Source organism: Pholis gunnellus, assembly GCF_910591455.1.
Source record: "Pholis gunnellus genome assembly, chromosome: 6".
Taxonomy (NCBI): Eukaryota; Metazoa; Chordata; class Actinopteri; order Perciformes; family Pholidae; genus Pholis; species Pholis gunnellus.
In genome coordinates, this window is record NC_136532.1 from 8,623,299 (window position 1) to 8,644,181 (window position 20,883).

At 42.0% G+C, this 20,883-nt stretch overlaps 2 protein-coding genes across 3 annotated transcripts; both read left to right on the plus strand.

Moving 5' to 3' along the window:
• Positions 1 to 96: 96 nt before the first annotated feature.
• On the plus strand, positions 97 to 12,106 carry ercc8 (excision repair cross-complementation group 8). Its single transcript, XM_079161762.1, has 12 exons — positions 97 to 449; positions 866 to 961; positions 1,768 to 1,869; positions 2,415 to 2,538; positions 3,507 to 3,588; positions 4,568 to 4,636; positions 4,735 to 4,801; positions 5,334 to 5,437; positions 6,200 to 6,324; positions 9,594 to 9,791; positions 11,001 to 11,096; positions 11,496 to 12,106. The coding sequence occupies exons 1-12, from the start codon at positions 373 to 375 to the stop codon at positions 11,559 to 11,561; spliced, it is 1,206 nt and encodes a 401-aa protein (XP_079017888.1). The 5' UTR covers positions 97 to 372; the 3' UTR covers positions 11,562 to 12,106.
• A 523-nt stretch (positions 12,107 to 12,629) lies between these two features.
• Positions 12,630 to 18,084, plus strand: elovl7a (ELOVL fatty acid elongase 7a). Of its 2 annotated transcripts, XM_079162014.1 has the most exons (9): positions 12,637 to 12,739; positions 14,281 to 14,352; positions 14,717 to 14,806; positions 14,902 to 15,092; positions 15,613 to 15,693; positions 15,837 to 15,893; positions 16,008 to 16,113; positions 16,239 to 16,375; positions 16,477 to 18,084. In XM_079162014.1, exons 2-9 carry the CDS (start codon positions 14,304 to 14,306, stop codon positions 16,723 to 16,725), a joined length of 960 nt encoding a protein of 319 aa, XP_079018140.1. In that variant the 5' UTR covers positions 12,637 to 12,739; positions 14,281 to 14,303; the 3' UTR covers positions 16,726 to 18,084. The 2 variants fall into 2 exon arrangements, with proteins under 2 accessions (XP_079018141.1, XP_079018140.1); XM_079162015.1 differs by lacking the exon at positions 14,281 to 14,352 and having other exon boundaries at positions 12,630 to 12,739.
• The last annotated feature ends 2,799 nt before the right edge of the window (positions 18,085 to 20,883 follow it).

The window sequence follows — 20,883 nt, forward strand, 5'->3', positions numbered from 1 at the left end:
AATGAATAAACCGTGTTGTGATTGGACGGCTATACTTGACCAGCCAATCATCGCATTTGTCATAGAATTCGCGATTACGCTCCAACATGGCGGCCCTTTGTATTGAGCTGCTGCGAAACGAGTTGAATACATGTGAAATAAGCAATACATTTTCAACGAATAGTACCCTTATTTCATTGAAATAGCGTATTTCGCAACTACGGAGCTGTGGATACAAAAATGACTTGCAACATTTGAGTAATGCTTAAAAACGTACTTTGGTGCCGTTAACATGCTAGCCTTTGAGCTAGGTTAACGTTAGCGAACGGTAGCAAAGATTGAATACCGGTCTTGCTTTAAAATCAAGATCGGTTTCTCTTTTAAGTTAAAACAATGTTGGGGTTTCTGACAGCAAGGCAGGCTGGTCTGGACGACCCTCTGCGACTGAGACGTGCAGAGTCAACGAGAAGGTGAGAGAGGAGTTTTGTTGTTGTATCTCAACCGGAAGGGAAAATGAATAAAGACTGCTGTCTCGCGGCATATTCATACTTAAGATAACTTCTCGTAGAGCTTTTACACTTAAAATGTCAATATCGAGTCTAATTTCAGGCTATATGAAGTTGATACAATGAGAAACTTTTACTAGCTAATGTTTAGAAAAGTCACTCAATAAATTACCCTTATCCAAATATCCGAATTTGTCAACAGTTAATTTTCTATGGATTGGCTTACTGATTAGTCTAATAATACTTTCATTATTTTGTCTTTTTGCTGTCCTATTTCTACTATTACCTTATTTCAATAATGCACTAGGGCTTTGACGTCTGATATGGATTAATAGATTGTCCAGTAACGTTCATCTCTTCTTCTTTCTTTATCTTCAAAGGGTCTTGAGTCTCACGTTGAATCCTGACAGAGAGGTGGACAGAATCCATGGAAACGGCATCAACACCATCGACATCGAAGTCATAGAAGGCAGATAGTAAGTACACGGTATACTGCGGTGTCAATACTGCAGAGTACATTTGATTATCTACTGTATTGAAGAAACTGTGTGTGTGTGTGTGTGTGTGTGTGTGTGTGTGTGTGTGTGTGTGTGTGTGTGTGTGTGTGTGTGTTAAAGGTACAAACAGTGTGTCGGGCACCTACAGTATAGGTTAATAATGGTATTAATTCACAATACATTATTTATAAACTCACATCCGATGTTTTTTATTTAGTAGTTATAGTTTAGCAGTATAGTGCTGCTAACATGTAAATTAACATGCTTCAGTTATGCAACATATTAGTTACATTTATTGTAACTGTTACTGTTTATTATTATAATTCTTTTCTCATTCTTTTAAGGGTCAATGTAACTGATATATATTATTTTATTAATAATAACAATATTACTAACAATAATATTAATTATAGTAATATTAACAATACTATTAATAATAGCGGTGAAACAGGGATATTTTCTGATATGAATATCTAATTGTGTAAATCTCATACTTTTACAACCCTAGTTGGAATTTACTGTTACTGATTTATTAATTACATCCCAATCTTGGACACAAGTTTGTGATAAGAGGTCGGTAGAGTGGGGGTGAATGGCATTTAGATTTTGGCTACAGGAAGCATGGGGAAATGACATTTGGAAAAAACGTAAAGAGATTAATTAATCCACATACCTGACGTTTTCATAGAGAACTGGCACTCATAATTTGGTAGAAAGAAATGTTCCTCCTGTGTTGGAGGAAGAGTAGCAATGCAATCTGTGAAGTCAACCTTCTCGTTGTTTAGCATGCTGTCTGGTGGAGCAGACGGAGTGATCGTCATCTATGACCTGGAGAACTACAGTGGGAAACTACAGTACGCCTGCAAGGCAGTTTGCACAGTAGGCAGGTGAGCGTTACGCTGTTTACTCATTCTGTCCACTGGAGGGCAGCACTGCATCGAGTTCTCACAGTACCGTCACAGCCATGTCCTTAAAATTTAAATCGACATGCTTTTAAATGGAAGAGGCGTGGATCAGAATGTTTCTTATTTTATTGGTTACTCATGTCAGTCATTTTTAATGGTAATGTGAGCAGAACAATGTGACTAGACTCTGATTCTGATGCAGATCTTAACTTGTGCACATGTGACCTCAGGTTGAACTGTGATATCAGAATGTATGTACTGTTGCTCTGTGAAACATCTGTCGTGAAAGCATGCACCTACATGGCTCTACAGGGCTACAGGAGAGTGTAGCATCATGGTTTGCAATGTGAATATAAGTTTATCATCCGCACAGGTCAGAATCATTTACACTACTTAATATACTTTACATATACATGTGTAAGCTATTGCATTTTTGTGTTTTGAGCATACTTGGTGGGTCTGTGTCTATGACGTTTTGTATTAATCTGGTCACATTTTATTCTTCTTCTTATATTTTTTTAATTTAGGTCGAATCGGCATGTCCACAAGTTCAGCGTAGAGACGGTCCAGTGGTATCCTTATGACACGGGCATGTTTGTCTCCAGTTCCTTTGACAAGACCATGAAAGTCTGGGACACTGAGACCCTGAAGGTGAGGAATGTCCCCCATCGTCTCATTAACTGACATGTTACATCCATTGAGTTAGAAACGCTTTCAGTACAAGCTGAACTGATACTAGCGCTGAACCAACACATAAACCTATATAGCTGTCCAATCAACTGGTAACTCGGTGCATATTTGAGATTAGCTTATTAAGTAACTGATATTTGTTTTCTTACATCTCTCTCTCTCTCTCTCTCTCTCTCTCTCTCTCTCTCTGTGTTTTATCCTTTCACTCTCTCGTCCCTGCACTTTTCTTATTTTCTGCTTCATGCTTTCTACCTTCCTGTGCCGCGTAGTCCCATCTGACCCTGAGCGGGGCTAGAGTTACACTGGCACCACGGTTACCTCAAAAGGTCAGGGAAGGGACAGAAAAGAACCACCGGCCTTTCATTCGTATTACCCCCCCCCCCCCCCCCCCCCACCCCCCCCCCCCCCCACCCCCTCACACACACACACACACACACACACACTCTCATACCTATTGAATTATTTATTGTGGTTTTATATTTGCACATTAGTGTATGCATAGCATTGGTGTGCACATAGTCAATGTGTGTGTGTGGTATTTTTATGCAAACAGTGCCTCCTCTGTGTGTGTGTGTGTGTGTGCGCACCCATTGGCCAGTGCTGGCACACACTGACAAATGGGGCACAGAGAGGCTTTTTATATTTGCTGAAGAATTTGCATTGTAACCACCACTGCTGCTCGGACGAGCTCTGAGCTGTGGTACCCTCCCTCCCTCCCTCTCTTTTAGTTTTGACCTAATCCATTCTCTGAACTTCTTTTGCTGCACTGTGGTGAATTTATCCTACACTTAAAACTTTGAGGCCTGAGGGCTTTATTTAAGGTCACGGCCGTATATTTTACCATACAATTTAAGATTGTCTTTCAGTGTACATAGCTCTGAACACACAGAAAGCTGACCTTCTCTTTGTCTCACTTTGTCATTCTTCAGCCTGCTGAAGTCTTTGAGTTTGAGGGCAACGTCTACAGCCACCACCTGTCCCCCATCGCCAGGAAGCACAGTCTCATCGCAGGTGTGTGACAATGCAGCCACAGCTGATGCCAAAAGCGAAGAACTCATGGAATTCATGGGGTACCTGTTGGCATTTGTGTGCACTTAGAAGCATTGAACCTAAGCCAACAGCGTCATTAGTCATCAGTTTGTCTCTCCAAGCAAAGTACTGCATGCTCCCCCCACCCCCCACCCCGCACACACACACACACACACACACACACACACACACACCGCCCCAGGTCATGAAGGGACACGTACCTGTAGGGGACAGAAGTGGGCCAGAAGCTGGTTACACATGGATTCCCATCCAGGACAAATGATTTCTGGGGTGAAAAATTGTAAGAATCTAGTTGCCACCTCACCACGTCGCCAAGCAGGACCAACGGGTTTCTCGCGCCTGCTGAGTATGTGTTCATTAACGTGCATACACACACACACAGTTTCTTTGACACACCTGTTTTTAAACCGGAGACAATCACAGTGACTGTTTTTCTTTTTTCCCTGTGGGAACAAGTTGTCGACATCTTTGAAGTCTTCTAGACTTTTTAAAGGGATACGTTTCTAAAAAAAAAAAAAAAAAAAAGGAAGCTATTTAGATTTGAATGACATCCCAAGCATCTTCTTTGTTTTGTTGAATTTCACCAACTAGCTTCCCCTCCTCCCACGTGTCGATGGGTGTGTTATCAGAAGTTCGTATCAGTGAGTTTTTATTTTAACCACACCTTACCTGTGAGAATCTGGGACTCCCGGTTTGACCCTTCTAAAGCACCTCTGCCTTACACACACCTTGTACCAGATTATACTTACACATTTATCACAATCTGTAAACTTTGACAATATTGATAAGTAGGATATCAAAACTATGATTTAATGTAATCTTCTGCTTTAAAGGTTACCTTTTTAATTCATTTTGTCTGTGTTTAAAACAAAAACATAATGTCAACCTTTTTGAATTCTCCTCCATCAACTGTCTTTTTTTTTGTCTCTTGTGTTTTCAGTCGGCACCAAAGAACCCAAAATCCAGCTGTGTGACCTGAAGTCTGGGTCACGGATTCATGTTCTTCAGGGTTAGTGGACTACACCACAAATACACACGCTCACCTTTTCCTGCTGTTTTTTTTTTTTTTTTTACTCGCACAGATAAACAATAACTTTCCCCCTTCAGGTCACAGAGCAGAGGTCCTGTCTGTGCGCTGGTCGCCCAGATACGAGCACATCTTAGCATCTGCCAGGTAGGCTCAGTTGACTGTCACGCTTTCTATGAAGCCTCACCTAGTTCGCCCTCTTAGCCGGCGCATCGAGGAGTACCGACAGGTGTCGGGCAATCCCCACCATGCTGTGTTTCACAGCAGTTCTTTGTCACCTCAGCGCCGGCCCATCTGGCCCGATTGCAGCCCTGAGTCAAGTACAATGCCACCACATCACTGGCGGATAGATAGCAGCACTGTGGCACTCTAGTGGCCCCGTCAGTATAGCATATGGTGGACACAAACCCCACCTGTTTTATGCTACATTAGACCTGCTAATTAGCCTATTGGGATCAGTGTGCTGCTGTCCTCGTGGACTGTAAGTGATTTTTGAAAACAACTGGCACCGAGAGACACACAGTGAAGTGTACGATATTCTATTATGGAGCAGCATGTGCCCAACAGAAAGAAAAAGCAAACACTGGTGTATATGTTTGAGCATGTACTGCACCTATAAATCCCTGTGTTTAATACAACTAAATAAAACGAATTTCCTCATTTTCCTTCTAATCTTAAGTGCAGACAGCAAAGTGAAAGTATGGGATGTGCGCCGGGCCTCTGGTTGTCTCTTCACGCTGGATCAGCACAATGGAGACAAGTCAAAAGGCGCCTCTGAGGCAGGTACTGTTCTACCTCTCCCCTCGCTTTTCAATAACAAGCATTAGGACAGAAGTTATTGTCAGACAGCCTCCTGGGTTTCATTTTTGGAGGGGACAATTTGGTGTTTTGTTTGTATGCATATGCAGTGCGTCCCCCCGTCATACATCCCCCCCCCCCCCCCTCAACCACATCTATCTGTCAATCACTGTCCAAGATGTCCTTTCAGCCACCCGAAGATCTGGCATGTACCTTATAGTGGTGCTGCACAGAGTTGTTGTACACATAGAATAGGAGCTGAGGTGCATATTAGCCCAAAGTGTCTTGTAGTACAAACTGAAGGGACTGTGGGGGCACACAGAGTGACAGAATTCATCTTCCTGGTGATACATTTAAAAGCTGGTGGTAGGAGAGATTCTGGTCCGTTATACAGCAACAGCTTCCCCTTAGCTTAGATCTCTGATAACGTCATGTTATTCCGGTTAAACTGAGTGTGTCTCTCTGAAGGAGAGGTCAACATTCTTACACGATCTCTTTTTTTTTCTTTTTCTGCCTGAGGCCCCGTTTGAGGACAAAGGGTCACTGTCAAGAGGAAACCAGTTTGCAATGAACTCAGTTTATCTAAGTCTTTCTGTGTTGTAACAGAAGTCAAGGGATTCTAAAAAACAATTACACTCAAAGCATGCCAGTAAACTATGAACGATGATGTGGAATAAGTATGCAATGCTGGGTCTTGACGACGGTGGCAGGAGGAAAGAGATGACAAATGTTACCATGTCCCACCAGTGAACACGGCTCATAATGGCAGAGTGAACGGCCTGTGCTTCACTGGCGACGGCCTCTACCTCCTCACCACGGGAACCGATGACCGGATGCGACTATGGAATAGTGCTACCGGGGAAAACACGCTGGTAAGATCTGTGTGAGAGATTAAATGCTTTGTCCCTTTTTTAATTAACCGACCTGGTTTAACACTTTGGATTATGTAGTTGAAAGCCTGCCAGGACAGTTCAGGGTGATGTCACCGGCAGTTTCTAAAATACAGGTTCAGTCCAGCTGTCTATCCTTTTGACACCTCTCTTTAATTTATAGCAGCACTTATCACTGGTTCAGGGTGTAGCTATCAGCAATGTCTCAGTTTAAAACTTAAATCCATAAAAGACAGTATACAAATGGAGTTACACAAGGCCTTTGGTCCTCTTTTAATGCAGTTTATGCTTTTTACTTGGTTGATGTTTTATAGTAACAATAAGATGCTCTGATGATGCTCCGATAAGGTTCCTTTACACATACAGTGTACTAGATCTAAGTGTGCGGATATCTCTTTCGGCAATAGAAACACAAGATAAATGACCACGATCGTGCAGAGGACATGCAACTCCATACTTCTGTTTATTGTGATGACATTATTAACTTAAAGCTGCATTCATTGACTTTTGATCACAAGCTGAAAGGTTGTTATGGGTAGCATTATGGGTAGCATTTGTACGTCCTGCCCAATCAGTACTGCGCATGTGCAGGCCAGGAGCCAGACGACTAACTCATTAGCTTCCTTCAAATACTATATGTGTAGTTTACATTTTTTTGTCATGTCGGATGGATGTACCCTCCGTCTCTGCAGCGAATACAGAATGCTGCTGCACAAGTTCTTACCAGGACGCTGATGTACGTCCCTCCAGTGGTTGCTAGACATGATTTCCACCGTTTCTTACCATCCATCACTCTTGAACATTTTAAAGTCGAACTGGAGCCGTCTTGGTGCTGCAGCGAATTTGAGAGCAATTTCTGTAGAATAGTGTCTCAAAACAAGCTGGTAACGGAGGGGATGTTCCAATTTTTCTTTTTTTGAATTAACGGTTTGATATTCTCTGGTGGTATTACCATGTAAACAAGTGAAACATAGATGAATGTTTGGTTAACAATCACCAACCGCTAACCAACAGTCTGCCACTGTTCACAGAATTGGACAGCCTTGTTTGCACCGCAGCACTTCAGGACAGACGCTTCGGCCAGAGTTTAAGAAACGTTGCTTAAAAATAATTGACAATTTGTCTCCTGTTCTGATTTTCTGCTCTGCCGCGTCCTGTTGCTGTTTCTCCATCTTCAGGCTGTAGCACAAGACTTCTAGTAACGTAAGGGGCACGACCTTCGGACAAAGATCAGAGTTTGGATTGTAGACGAGCAGCCGGATAGTCTGGTGCACGTTATGGCGCATAAAAGGAATGCGTTGTACGAATCATACCCGTTTCACGGACATGAATGAAGAAGCCAAGTAATTCTGCACCATCAGGATGAAGTAGTCTGTTGCTTTTTGTCTGGATTTCAGGGTCTCTGCAAGTCCTGGAAAAGGGTTAAATGTCTCATCTGAAAAGGGGCTTAGATGGTTTTGAAAACCCTGAAAGGTTTCAGTTTCAGGAGCTTTAAATGATTCTGGTGGGAAATTAAATGTATCCTGCAGAGTTTTGGACCTCTAGTAGTGCTATGAAGCTGTTTTTCTACGAGTGAGTCCCCGTTCAGTTTATCTCATGAATGTGCCTGAGGATGCGACGCGATACGCAGTCCTGCCAATGGTTTCTCACCATCCCACTGATCTACAGTACAGGTGGCAGTAGAGAAGAAGACTGCAAGCTAGTAAATAGGGTGTAAACAATACAAGATTAAAAAAAAAAAAAAATCATCTTTGCAAACACATTTGTTAGACCTCAAGGATTCACGTGAGTGTTTGTGGGTGAAACTGAACTAACTTGTGTTCATTGATAAGACAACTCCAGAGGACACCTTTAACCCTTTAAACAAAATATCCTCGTAGATCTACAGTTGCTTTCATATTGACTTTTTTTCCCTACATTTTAAATCCGTTTCATTCTCTTTTATAATAAGCATTAAAAGTCTTAAATAAAATGTGAGGTGGCTGCGTGGACGTGATGCAAATTATCAAAATATCTTGCAACCCTACATCTAAGTGTCCCTACGAAATGTCGGGATGAAGAGCAGCGAGGAATAATGCGTCTCAGGAGGATCCCTTTGACTTTAACTGTAAGGAAAAGGGACCCATCAAATGCAGCCGTCTTGTTAGCATCACAAGAGAAAAAGAGGACCGGTTGACCAAGAAAGGGAAGTCGTCCGTGAGGTAAACAGTGGAGGATATGATTAATTCAACGGGCTCACTGCGTTTGAACCTCCCAGGAAAAGACCACTCGTTCCCCGGACGCTCCTCTTCCGACTACTTAAATATCAGGACACAGAGAGCATTACTCAACGGAGTGCGAGCTCTCCGGCGCCCACACACCCGACGAAGGGCCACGCGCTAACATCTATGGCTGCGCCCGTTTCGGAGATATCCCGCAACCCTGACAGTTCAGCTGCACGTCTTTAAAACCGTGAAGTTTACGTCTACACACGCCCGGTCTGCGCGCTCAACACAACGGAGACATCTCGATGGACACTTAACCACCTGAGTCCACCTGATCCGGACTGAGCGCACTGAGCCGGTAAGCGAAGGAGCCTCCTGCCAGAAGCTGAGGTGACCTGGCGCGAGACACATTTGCCGGTTTAACTGCCGCCAAGAAGACAATAGGACTCTCATGGTTCTCTCCTGATCCCCCATCGATGAGGGAGAGGCTGGATCATTTTAGGGATATTGCTCTCACAGAAAGATCATTAGTTGTAATTCATAAAGCGCGGGCATCCACTGTAGAGGCCCGGGACATCCTCATTGGCTCTCTTTCAAACTCACATTTTCTTACACAGATATAATGTGTCACTTTGATAGAATGCAAGAAGACCTACACATTATTTTTTGTCCATAGGTTTTTTTATATACATTTTTGTGTTTGTTGGTTGTTTTGCTTGAGGATTTAATTATCTATTGTTATTTTTTTCTTGTCTGTGGTATCTTGTGGACAACAATGTTTATGTGACAAACTCAATAAAAAGTTAATCACAAAACAAAAAAGTATTTGAGGAAACTTGTAGACACAATGCATTTTTCAGTTACACCTGTAGAGAGATAAGCAGTTGTTCTGCTGTTGTGCACTAAATATAGTTTCAAACTGGAAAAGCTTCATATTCCTCCAGGAAACTGCCTCACGTTGTTCGTAGTTTATATTCAGGCTTACACACACACACACACACACACGCATCATCTGAACCTTGTGTGCCTTCACTGTTTGTCCCTCAGGTGAATTACGGGAAGGTGTCCAACGAGAATCGTAAAAAGCTACAGTTCACGGTGTCGCGTGGCTGCAGCCCGGAGTTGGTGTTTGTGCCGTGCGAGAGCTCGGTGGCCGCGTACGCCCTCCACACGGGAGAGCTGGTCACTATGCTCCGGGGTCACTACAACAACGTGGACTGCTGCGAGTTCCACCCGGACTACCAGGTGAGACTTATTAAAGTCCCCGGTGGCGACTATTCCCTGCATCTGTCAGTTTTTCCCCTCTGTCCTTTTTACTTTATCTCTTCAACTGCTGCGGTGTTGTCACCAGAGTAAGGGCTATTAGAAATTTGCAATCACCATGGCAGCGTCAAATGAGCCTCTCCGACAGATTACATGGTTATGTCAACATTCCCTCGGCTATACTGAGCTACTATAAATGCAAATACCGGGCATCCCCTTTGTGCGACCCAAGTCCGTGCTCTCAGCCTGAACGCCGACTGCGTTGTGTTCATAAGCCAAGTGGTGATGGTTTGACTGCACAAACAGAATGCCTGTGGCCTTTATCAGGTGTTGGTTCAGTTTCACCCTTATCTGTACATACAATACGCCGCTTGTGCCTGTTGCTGTTTCAGGAATGAAGGATGTGATGTTCAAAGTTACTTTCATGAATGTATGTAATGTGTACATCGACACAAGCAACAAGAGGCTTTGCGAGATGCAAGTGCAAAATGTGATGAAATAATTTAATCCTAAAAATTAAAAGATAAACAAATATAAAGGCGATTAAAAAAAACAGTACACTGAATAACAGTACTGCATATCCAAGTGACCACAAAAAGTACAAGAGCTGTCAATATTAGGACATATATATATATATATATATATATATATAGTGTCCTAAAATATCAACCAAATATGGCAGTGCTTGAAGTTTCTATTTCTACTGAAGTGTCAGTGGTGGTAATCCTTTAGGCACAGTTAGTTTTTACATAATCATCACACATGTAGAGGGACGTCCAACCACCGCCCTCCTTACTAGCTGATGTCAACATCCGGTGAATGTGTGACATAGGAATGCGGTTCGGCAGCTTGTCTTCCGGGAGAGGAGATCTAGTCCCGAAAATGTCTCACTTCTATTGGGAGGGCCTCTTGTCTGATGGAGTGACTCCGATCAGTCACACGGCACAGAGAGTGTGTCCCACGGTTTCACTTCCGTTGCACGGACACAGTTTTGAGCTTCTTTGTTTTATTTGACTCTCGGTGCCCATCACGCTTGTCAACACTGGCGTTCCCCGCGGTGCTGATGTCATTGTTTGGAAGTGCTTGAAAGTGACGGTTATGCTGCAACGGCAGCGCCTCTTTTGTTTCCTGTAACAATTTGTGAACCAGTGTGTCGGAACCTGAGCTGTCCTTGTTCTGTGTTGTATGCAGGAGCTGTATAGTGGAGGTAAAGACTGTAATATCCTGGCGTGGATTCCTGCCCTTCGTGCCTCAGATGTGGAGGAAGAGTCAAAAAGTGCAAATCAGGTACAAGCCCCAATAACCGGGAAAACACGATATGGAAAAGACATCAGGAATAATGGTGGAATCAATCTGAAACGCCACAGATATAACAAGTGTTTTATGTCATCATGTTGTTGATGACAATCTCAACAGGAGTGCTATTTTGTCTTCATGGGAGAAATGAGATCATAGATAAGCTGCCTCAGCACATACTGAGGACATCAGTCACCACTGCACAGCTCGGTCACACTCATAGTAGTTCACATCAAACTTGAACTAGTTTGTACATTCATCAGATAAACAGTAGTTGTCAAACCCGTGAGATCTGAGTGCATACGCATTGTGCTTTTGTAGTGGATCTTTTTGAGGACGAGTATGTTAATTCAGACGAGGTATTGAGCTGAATGTCTTGATTCCTTCCAGGCTGCTGCGGACCAGTCTACAGTGAACACCGCCTTTCAGGACGCATGGAGCAGCGATGAAGATTAATGCTGGCGTTTTGTATGTGGTGTGACCGTGCAAATGAGCACGCTTCCTTTCACGATGAACTTGTGGATAAGTGACAGGTTGATTATGGTCCTGGGACACCTGTGAAGATATTTACGGGTTCAATGGAAATGTCTCCCGTTTCATCATAGCAGACAAAGATGAAGGCCCTCAAATGACATGGAGTTGTGTAAATAATTGTACGACTTTATATATGCACAATGTAATGAATAATGTTTTTTTTGTACATTTTAGATTGCATTGTTTTTCTTTTCTTTTCTTTAAATGTAAAGCCAACGTGGTTCTTGGTGTGCAGAGTAAGTTTCAAGAAGAGATAAACTTCACGTGGGAGTAACCAGGCCTTCAGGAATCAGCCTTTGTCTTGTTCTCATTTGCATTTGTTTACAAGTTGTGCTTGCTGAAACTAGCTGAGTGATAGTGAAACCTTTCCCTCTGACCCTCCCTCCTCATAGTTTTACATATTGCCTTGGTTACCATGAGGACACCTTGAACCCAAATTAGCTTTAACACCGACCCCTCCAAAAATAAAAAGCCACTTGTAACGAAAACGCGTCAACTTTGTTATCCTTTGTGATCGACCATGATTCCTTTCATCTCAGTCCAGGGATTTTAAATTATGAAAACACTACTTGTATCCAAGATACTGCTTCTGTCTCTATCATCACATAACGTGTCAGTCAGCTCTCTTTTCACCAAATTACCTGAAATGTCTTGATTGTGCAAGTTTTGATCTTGTATGTCCCATATGTCTGTCGCCTACCTTTGTAACCTTACTGGTTTTAGGGAGGTTGTGGTGAAAGCTGATGATCCCCTTTTTGTGTGTACTGAAACCAATTACGGTGGATACATGCTGTACTATGACAAAATGTCGACATAGCTTTCGATGAGACATCACTCGAGAATGAACTAGAAACGGTAGTCCGCGAGTCGGCCAATCAGAAAACGCGGAAGCGTGGCTGGAGCGCTGGAGAGCAGGAAAGCAGGAGAGCAGACCACGCCCCCCCGGGTGCTCCCATAAGAAGAGAGCTCCCTGTGTCAGCGCGTGAACAGCGCAGGAGTCACACCTGTAGTGCAGCGGCAGGTGAGCCGGGAGTTTTGGATATAGACAATTCGACAGACCACAAGGATTTTCATCAGCTGGCAGCTGCAGCTCAAGCTTTGTAAGTGATGTTTTTTTTCTTCCCTAACTGAATCCGAGTAAAGTGATGAAACAACCCCAATGAAAATTACCCGATTAAAGTCTGACAGGTGCGTCGATGCCAAAGCGTGCCCGTGATTACGGAATGATTTCCTGTCGTGGTGGGTCGCACGGTAGCTGTCGGACCCGTTTTTCAATACTTGCGTCACCTGGTCCTCATCAACTAAGCCACTTGTTGAGATTTTGAAGCGATACTGGTGTGGAAATGTATCTGAAATTGGCCAAGAATGTATATATTTTAAATAATTTTGATGCCTTTTTTTTTTTTTATTGGTGCACTAACTGAACATTAGTGTCTGGGCACGAGCCTTAACTTTAATAGCTTCTACACACAATTAACTTTAATGTGTATTTTATTCGGAGGTATGGGTGCTTAATGTTTTCATGTAAAGCTGTTCAGTGTTTTTATCCTGTACCTTCACCACATCAATAAGTCTGCTTTATTTATTGAATGATTTTGAATGCGGCCAAAATCACCTAAACCTGGATTAAAATAAACAAACATTTTTTTTATCTTTTGTGAAATGTGGGAGTTGACATTCAGACATTAAATGTACACAAAATATTAGTGTGCCATGTGCGTAACAGCCTTTACATAATGATCTCTATGACCTTAATTGGAGTGTCAATGCTCGCTATGTCACTCAAGATAGCCATGCCTTTTTTTTTTTTATTACCATTCACCCATTGACATAAGCCCTGTTCAAGTTCCCATTGCATTCAGGTAGACACACCTTGAAAACCAGTCATGTGGGGTAATGTCATATGTGCACAGGTTGGCAGACTAGAAGTGATGTTTTTTTAATTTCCATCTATTCACAAATGGCACAATGTTCTTCTAGAAATGAATAATCCAACAGGTATGTTGAGTTGATGAGATTGTTTCTATTCCGGTTTCTCAAAGGGAAGCCCCTGAGATGAGGAAGTTACTGTGACAAGTTTCCCTTTTTCTTTTTTTTTCCTAGACGTGTCTCAAGAAACCAGTCAAGCCACTTGTTGGCATCCTATAGCGACCCTGTAACTGTGCCCGACACCACCCATGTCTGCTCACTGTCACACATGGGTGCCATTTAAACTTGTGAACCATTACTTTTTGGGTCAGGATTAATGGCTTCAGCGCTGATGCTGGGATCACTTCATCCCACTTGCCTTCAATTTTGAAAATTGTGCCAGTTTGAGCGTGGTGCCATTCTGACAGCATAGTGTGTAATTCTAAAGGCATTGGAGCTCCATTTAAAAAAAGTAGTTTGACCATTTTCTTGTCACATTAATGTACAGCATCGCCAAATAATGTCCGCCTGCTTACAGTACTAACTGCTTTTAAAGTGTTTCCCTTAGAGAAACATCATCATAAAGACAGTCCAGGCAGCATAGTTTTGTGACGACACCATTTTATATACATTATCCATGCGTACATGCTCGTCACACTGTTCGTTGTCTGAAAACAGACACTGACTGCTACTCATTGTACTCCCCGTACACTCTTGGCTTTGTCTGCTTCAGATGCTCGAGAAGGGCAGCAAAGAATGGCAGAGTGGCTTTTGGTCCAGTCTTGCAGCCATGGCACTACAAATGGTGATATTTCTTCTGCCACTATACCGAGCTGTCGAACACTGTTCAGATGATAAAATTCCATCGTGAAATGGAAAAACCGGTTGCATGTGGAGGAAACTGTGTGCTGTCGGTGCAGCAGTTTCATGGGAGTCTTACTTCCTGAGAAGTTCATAATGAAAGTGGAGGGCCTGTTAGGCCTTCGTAAGCTTGATGGCTCCTCGGTGTGAATTTCTTTTTATTAGGTTTTTTTAAATAAAATTAAAATCCATTGAATGCAGTGTTTTCTCTATTCTGTGTATTTAGCAGCTTTTGAGTGTGTCTGAACATTTAAGCATACACACTTTCTTTTTTTGACTTCCTAACATTTGTCTTCTGCTCTTTTTAGCTAAATTGCAAGCATCTCGTCTGAAAATGGAATTCGATAATATGAAGTCCTCCGCCGCACTCATTTATGAAGAGTTCATCCAAAATGCAGGTAAATCCTTCATGGTTCCGTTTTTTTTGTTACTTAAATCCTCTGCGCCTGAACCTTGTTGATCTCTCAAACCTGTCGACGCTCTTGTGCTGCAGACAGACGGACAGCGAGCTGGTTCCTTATGTCGTCCCCTATGCCCCAAACCATCGTCATCGCAGCGTACATTTACTTTGTCCAGTCGCTGGGGCCTCGGCTGATGGAGAACCGCAAACCCTTCGACCTCAAAGGAGTGCTCATAGTCTACAACTTCGGCGTGGTGGCTCTCTCGCTCTACATGTGCTATGAGGTGAGTCATGTTGTTGTGTCTTGCTGCAGTTTGTTGACGTGAAATGTGAGCTGCTGAAATCCTCCATAGTAGAGTCAGTCAGTACTTCCTGCATTGTTGGACTCCATTGTTCAGAAAGAAGAGATGTGACACATGCTGTCTATCATCAGTCTTGTGCAACACTGTTGTTCATGGTTGTTTCCTTTATCGTGACTTTGAGGTCAAACCAGATATGCAGGTGTTTTTCTTTTCATGCATTGTCTAGTGCACATGCTGCGTAATGTCAACATGACACTTTATCGAGAGACATTCTTAATTGTATCAGTATCTCAACCACACTTTTTTTTCTCTTTTTTTTTTTTCTTTTTTTTTTTTTTTTTTTTTAGAATAAGTCATTTTGTGAAATACTACCTCAACACGCTGTAGCTTTAATGTATTCATCAAAAGCAACATTTCTAGATTAAAAGATTTTGAGACGAATTAAACAACTACAAAGTTTTTAAAGGTAAAGTTATGATTTTATTTTTTTTTTCTCCTTCAGTTTGTGATGTCAGGATGGGGAACCGGATACTCTTTCAGCTGTGACCCGGTCGACTTCTCTGATTCATCACAGGGTGTGAGGGTAAGCCACTCCTTTACAGGTTGGGATGTAACTGCAGCATCTGATTTGAATTTAGCACAGAGCATGTAGTAGAAGAGCTGTTTTTATTTTATTAGTTTTTTTTTAAGAACCAGTGCTGAAATATTCTTTACTGTCTCCTCTAGATGGCGGCAACATGCTGGCTTTACTACTTCTCAAAGTTCATTGAGATGTTGGATACGGTGAGTGACTCAATCACTGTCTGGTATTTGGCACTGTTGGTTGAATATGTTTCCTTATGCATTGTGTTGAACTAGACTCTCCCGTGTATTTATAGTTTATTTTCCCCTTTTCAGATCTTCTTTGTGCTGAGGAAGAAGAACAGCCAGGTGACATTTCTTCATGTCTACCATCACTCAATCATGCCCTTCACCTGGTGGTTTGGCGTTCGTTTTTCTGCAGGTAGGAATCTTTATTTACATTTTTTTCTTTTCTTTTTTTTTTTTTTAAATATTCAAGCTATAGTTTATGACCTTGCATTTATTTGACATTTTGGACATTCTCCTTGATACACTCCCTATTTTCAGGCGGCATGGGGACATTTCACGCCCTGCTTAACTGTATCGTCCATGTCATCATGTACACCTACTACGGCCTGACTGCTTTGGGCCCCAAATATCAGAAGTACCTGTGGTGGAAGAAGCACCTGACTACCATTCAGCTGGTATGTTATACTTCTCTTTTTGTGTATCTTGTGATTTCAAAGTGTTCATGTGTGACAGCAGAACCAACTTTATTTCCATGTCGCCCCCCCCCCCCCCCCAGATCCAGTTTGCAGTCGTGACCAGCCACATCTCCCAGTATTTCTTCCTGAAGGACTGCTCCTACCAGTTCCCCATCTTCGTCTACATCATCGGTTCATACGGCCTGATTTTCTTGTTCCTCTTCCTCAACTTCTGGTACCACGCCTACACCAAGGGCAAGAGGCTGCCTAAAGTACTGCAGAATCAGAAATGGGAGCACCACAGCAACGGGCTTATGAATGGAAATGCCAGTCATGACAAAGAAGAGTGACGCAGGCTTCTCAGGGTTGGTTGCTGTTGTACATGTAAGCAAAATGCATCTAAGATTCCACTCCAATTAGCTTGGACTGTATTTTCTGATTGGTTTTGTACTTGCAACTCCAAAAGACAATCTTTGCTTTTTGACCAAAGCTATATTCAAGAGGTTTATCGACTCAAGCTGAAGGGTTTTATCTCGTTTGTTTTCAATGAAGGTAAAGCCCAAGTTCTGCTATGGAAGTACCCAAATATCCCTCCTCTCTACTACAGTATGGTTTTCAAATATTTCAAAAAAACTCAACTAATCACACTGACTATAGGGTTTCACCTATGGTAAGACTGTGGCACCCACGGCTATACAGTCAAACTGTGCTTCCTCAAAAAAGGCTTCTAATGCTGAGATTTAACTTCTGTGACTTTTTTTTTTTTCTTTTTTTTCGGAAACCCAGTTAAAGGTTTTTAAAGTTGCGCACTGAAAAGTTTTGTTATTTCAACTGGCCAAAAAAAAGATTACTTTGACTATTCAGTTGATTCTTTTTTTTTTTTTAAATGGTATTCCGGCTACACATGTCCTGTTCAGGTTGTTGTTGTTGTCACCAAATGGTTACATGCATGCAGAACATGTTTTTTTTTTTTTGTTTTTTTTCCTCTTAGTTTCTATGACATATGCACGCCCACTTCTCTATGGTTGAGTCACAACTGCTGCTGATGGTACAGACATTCAGTGAAAAGAGCTATCTTTATACAGCAGAATCAACGTGTTCTCCAATGAAGCTATGATGTGACGGAGATGCCAGAGATGAAGGCTGACCGACATTTGGATTCTTGTAGGATCCAGAGCTTGAGCTAGTTTTACGACGTCCTTATTGTAAAATAACACTGTATTAAGTGCACTATATATTATAGGGATTCACTATTAGCCACCCAGAAAAGACATGAGCAGCCTTACTTGCCTGCTTTTTAAAAAGAAAAAGGTTTTTGCTTCATGTGTTGAACTTCTGTGGCGAACGAGCTCTTCAGGTGGCCGGAGTCGAGAAGTGCCTTTGGACTGAGGTCTGTGGAGTAGTTTTAAATCAGAGTTACGATGACCTTAACCTGAAAAGTGAATGTAACACTCTGCTCCTTCTTTGGAGACTTTAGGGCACAGGATCGAGCTTGATGTGGAAAGAGTTCCACCTTTTTTTTTTTTTTTTTTTTTTTAAATAATTCAGGTGCAAATCCAAGTTGACGCTAAAGATTTAAAGTTGTACATTGCATACGGGGGGACCTTTTTTTCCTTTGTTATACCAATAGTTGTTAGGCTAAGAAATGATATGAAGTAAGTTGTTTATATTGTATTTTATATGTATTTATATGAAAATAAATGATCTGTGAAAAATGTCTCTTGAAATTCTTTTTAATTTAGTTGTGGAAGTGTTTTTATTTCGTCTAAATTTGAATAGTATAGGAGCAACTTACTTGGACAAAGTAATTGCAAATAAATGATTAGCCGGCATAATATTGTAGAAACCAGATTTATAAATGGAACCTTGTAGCCAAGACTTGAGGCTTTTCACAAAGTGAAACGTGCTGATGTTGCAGTTTGAGAGATTTCAGCCGCTATCACTGAAGGTTGCAAAGGGTTGTAAAATTCCCAATTTGCCAGAACCCCAGTGAATGGTAGTAACATCACAACCCTCTATGCACAGTCTGTATTCTCCCATCACATGTGCAGCCCACATGATGTCTGACCCAAAGGGCTACATGCTTTCAGGTATGTTTTGATTGTTTTGATTAATTCATGTTTTATTGTGAAACCTTTTAAAAATAATTTGTTGTTGAATTTAAACCTAAAGTTTGCACACAGACCACACTGTCAACATTTCCAGAGTACTTTTCTCCATTTTTTACCTTGCTAGCTAATTGTGCAACTCCAGAGTAAATGCTGGCTTCATGAAATTCATATTTTCATTGATGAAGTGATGCTTTGACCTGACTGTAATGAGCTATTTTCACCAGTAGGAGCTGCTGTTAAACTGAGACTATAGAGAAGGTGTGTCTGATGGATAGCCACACACAACTATAGCTAAACAAAATAATTTCACATTCATAGAAAAGCATGGCATCACTGGTACAAGTCATCTGGTTGAATTTATTATTGAGCGATTACTTTTTATTCCAAGTTGAACCATGCAAACTAATTAAATGAAAATCCTGCAGGACAATCCATGAGCCCGAGCATTAAGCCAAAGCTGTCGGGATGGCTTGACACCATGCTGACATCCCTGAGGGTCCAGATCTCAGTCCAATTGATAAGTTGGGACTGGACTTGGAAAAGGGCTTTTGGCTCACGACGTCAATGCAACCAGCCAAAGCTTGAGCAGTTGTTACCGAGACGAATGGGGAGAATCGTAGTGTCCAAATATAAAAAACCTTTCCACACACTCAACTGCTGCCAAAGGTGCATCCACTAAATACTGGCTTTATAATGGGTTAACAAGTATTTTGAATTCTACACTTGAAATTAATTTCGATAATTTTGCATCTGTTTTCACTTTTTCTGTCTATTAAAAAAAAAAAGTACTTTGTTAGTGTAAGACAAACATGAAAACCTCCAAGGGGTGAATATATTGTATAGGCACTGCATAGCCTCTATATCATTTTCAATTTTGCATCCATGTATTTTAGATGTATTTTACATGTAGGAAAAAGCTCTTTTTCTGTCTAACACGCTTCCTCCTCCATCACGTCGTACCCAGAACACAGGAGAGCACGCTAACATGTCTATTTGTACATCCTTCTGCAATTAAGTGGTACATAATGACACCGCCACCAAACAACATCTCCCCCGAAGCTTTTCATCAAATGACACTCGGCTGCGTGATGGAAAATAAGAGAGCTTTAAATACACAAAGGGGAGCTGACGTCAGTCTAAGATAAAGCTGCACATTATGGAAGTCATTTAAAGTCTGCTGTGCTTTTCCATGAAAAATACACAGTGGTATAGGAGTGCTGAGAGCAGGTAGCGGGTCAGCCCAACCCATGGAGGGCATGGATGATACATCCAGTTACATCTCCATCTGCAAGCTAGCCCCCTTACCGCAAAGCGTCATTAATGACAGAGACATGTTGCTTTTTTTCTCAGTTTGGTCTCATGGTAGAAATATTTAATCTGCGCAGTGACCTATTTTCTGCATTCTGGTCTGTTTGAAACTGAAATGCCCCATTGACAGTGGTGTTTAGAGTGAAGTTTATTTGGATCTACAGCCTCTCATCCATATTGGGCACCCAGAAACCATTTGCAAAAGTATGCAATACAAAATTAAATTGGTTAAATGAAGACATTTTTGAATGTTATCAAAGGTCTTGGTTTCCTACTCTGGGCTACCGCATGAACACAGAATTGTGGTCATGCTTTTGTTTTTCCCACTGGTTTGAAGTAGCATCCAGCAGATATGGAGCAAATTATCATTCACACGGAGACGTGCATAGCGACCTGTCATACGCAAGCCTCTCCCCCTCTTAGCATCTATATTTTGGTCTCCACTAACTTGGAAGGGAAACATCTGTCTCTTGAGATGCTAAATGCTCCGCTGTGTTCACCCACTAGTTCTTAACCTTGTCTGTGTTTTGTTTGGTGCTGGGCAGCTGTGAAGTGAAAGAGGCTGAACGACTCTGGAGCGCTGAGAGGAACTCTCATCATCTGTGGGTTCAGAAGATTTACAGCAGTCACACAAATTGTCACGGCGTCCATTGTTACTATAAAACAATATGGATTGTATCTGCTTTATTGTTGTAGAGAAACCCTTGACACCAAGTGTTCAGGGTATTTAAGGGGGACTCTCCATGCAGGGTGCCACAGTTGTCACACTTTGCCACAATCAAAGGTGACATCAACATGAAATATATTGTCGTGCTGTCTCCCTCAGTGATGACTGTCAGGAGGAGTCGTGAGGCTGTTTGAAATGCCAGAGTCACAGCAGACGGCTGTCGGTAATCGCTTTTCTTTGTAGTGACTGTAATTCGCCAGATCACGACACTTCCAGCAACACCATCGTTAGAGCACGTCTGTTTTCTTAACATGACTTGTCTGTCGTGCCTCGTGACAACAGTTTGGGAAAAGCACGTCCGTGCAGTCACCTGATCGTTATCTTGTAGAGCAGGGGTCTTCAACAATTTTCAGGCCAAGGAC

Excerpts from the sequence above, each read along its gene's own strand:
- ercc8 (XM_079161762.1), top strand. The coding sequence starts at position 373 with ATGTTGGGGTTTCTGACAGCAAGGCAGGCTGGTCTGGACGACCCTCTG. Across the intron at positions 450-865 it reads CGTGCAGAGTCAACGAGAAG|GGTCTTGAGTCTCACGTTGA; the intron begins GTGAGAGAGGAG and ends TTATCTTCAAAG. Across the intron at positions 4,802-5,333 it reads CACATCTTAGCATCTGCCAG|TGCAGACAGCAAAGTGAAAG; the intron begins GTAGGCTCAGTT and ends TCTAATCTTAAG.
- elovl7a (XM_079162014.1), top strand. The coding sequence starts at position 14,304 with ATGGCAGAGTGGCTTTTGGTCCAGTCTTGCAGCCATGGCACTACAAAT. Across the intron at positions 14,353-14,716 it reads CAGCCATGGCACTACAAATG|CTAAATTGCAAGCATCTCGT; the intron begins GTGATATTTCTT and ends TGCTCTTTTTAG. Across the intron at positions 14,807-14,901 it reads AGAGTTCATCCAAAATGCAG|ACAGACGGACAGCGAGCTGG; the intron begins GTAAATCCTTCA and ends CTTGTGCTGCAG.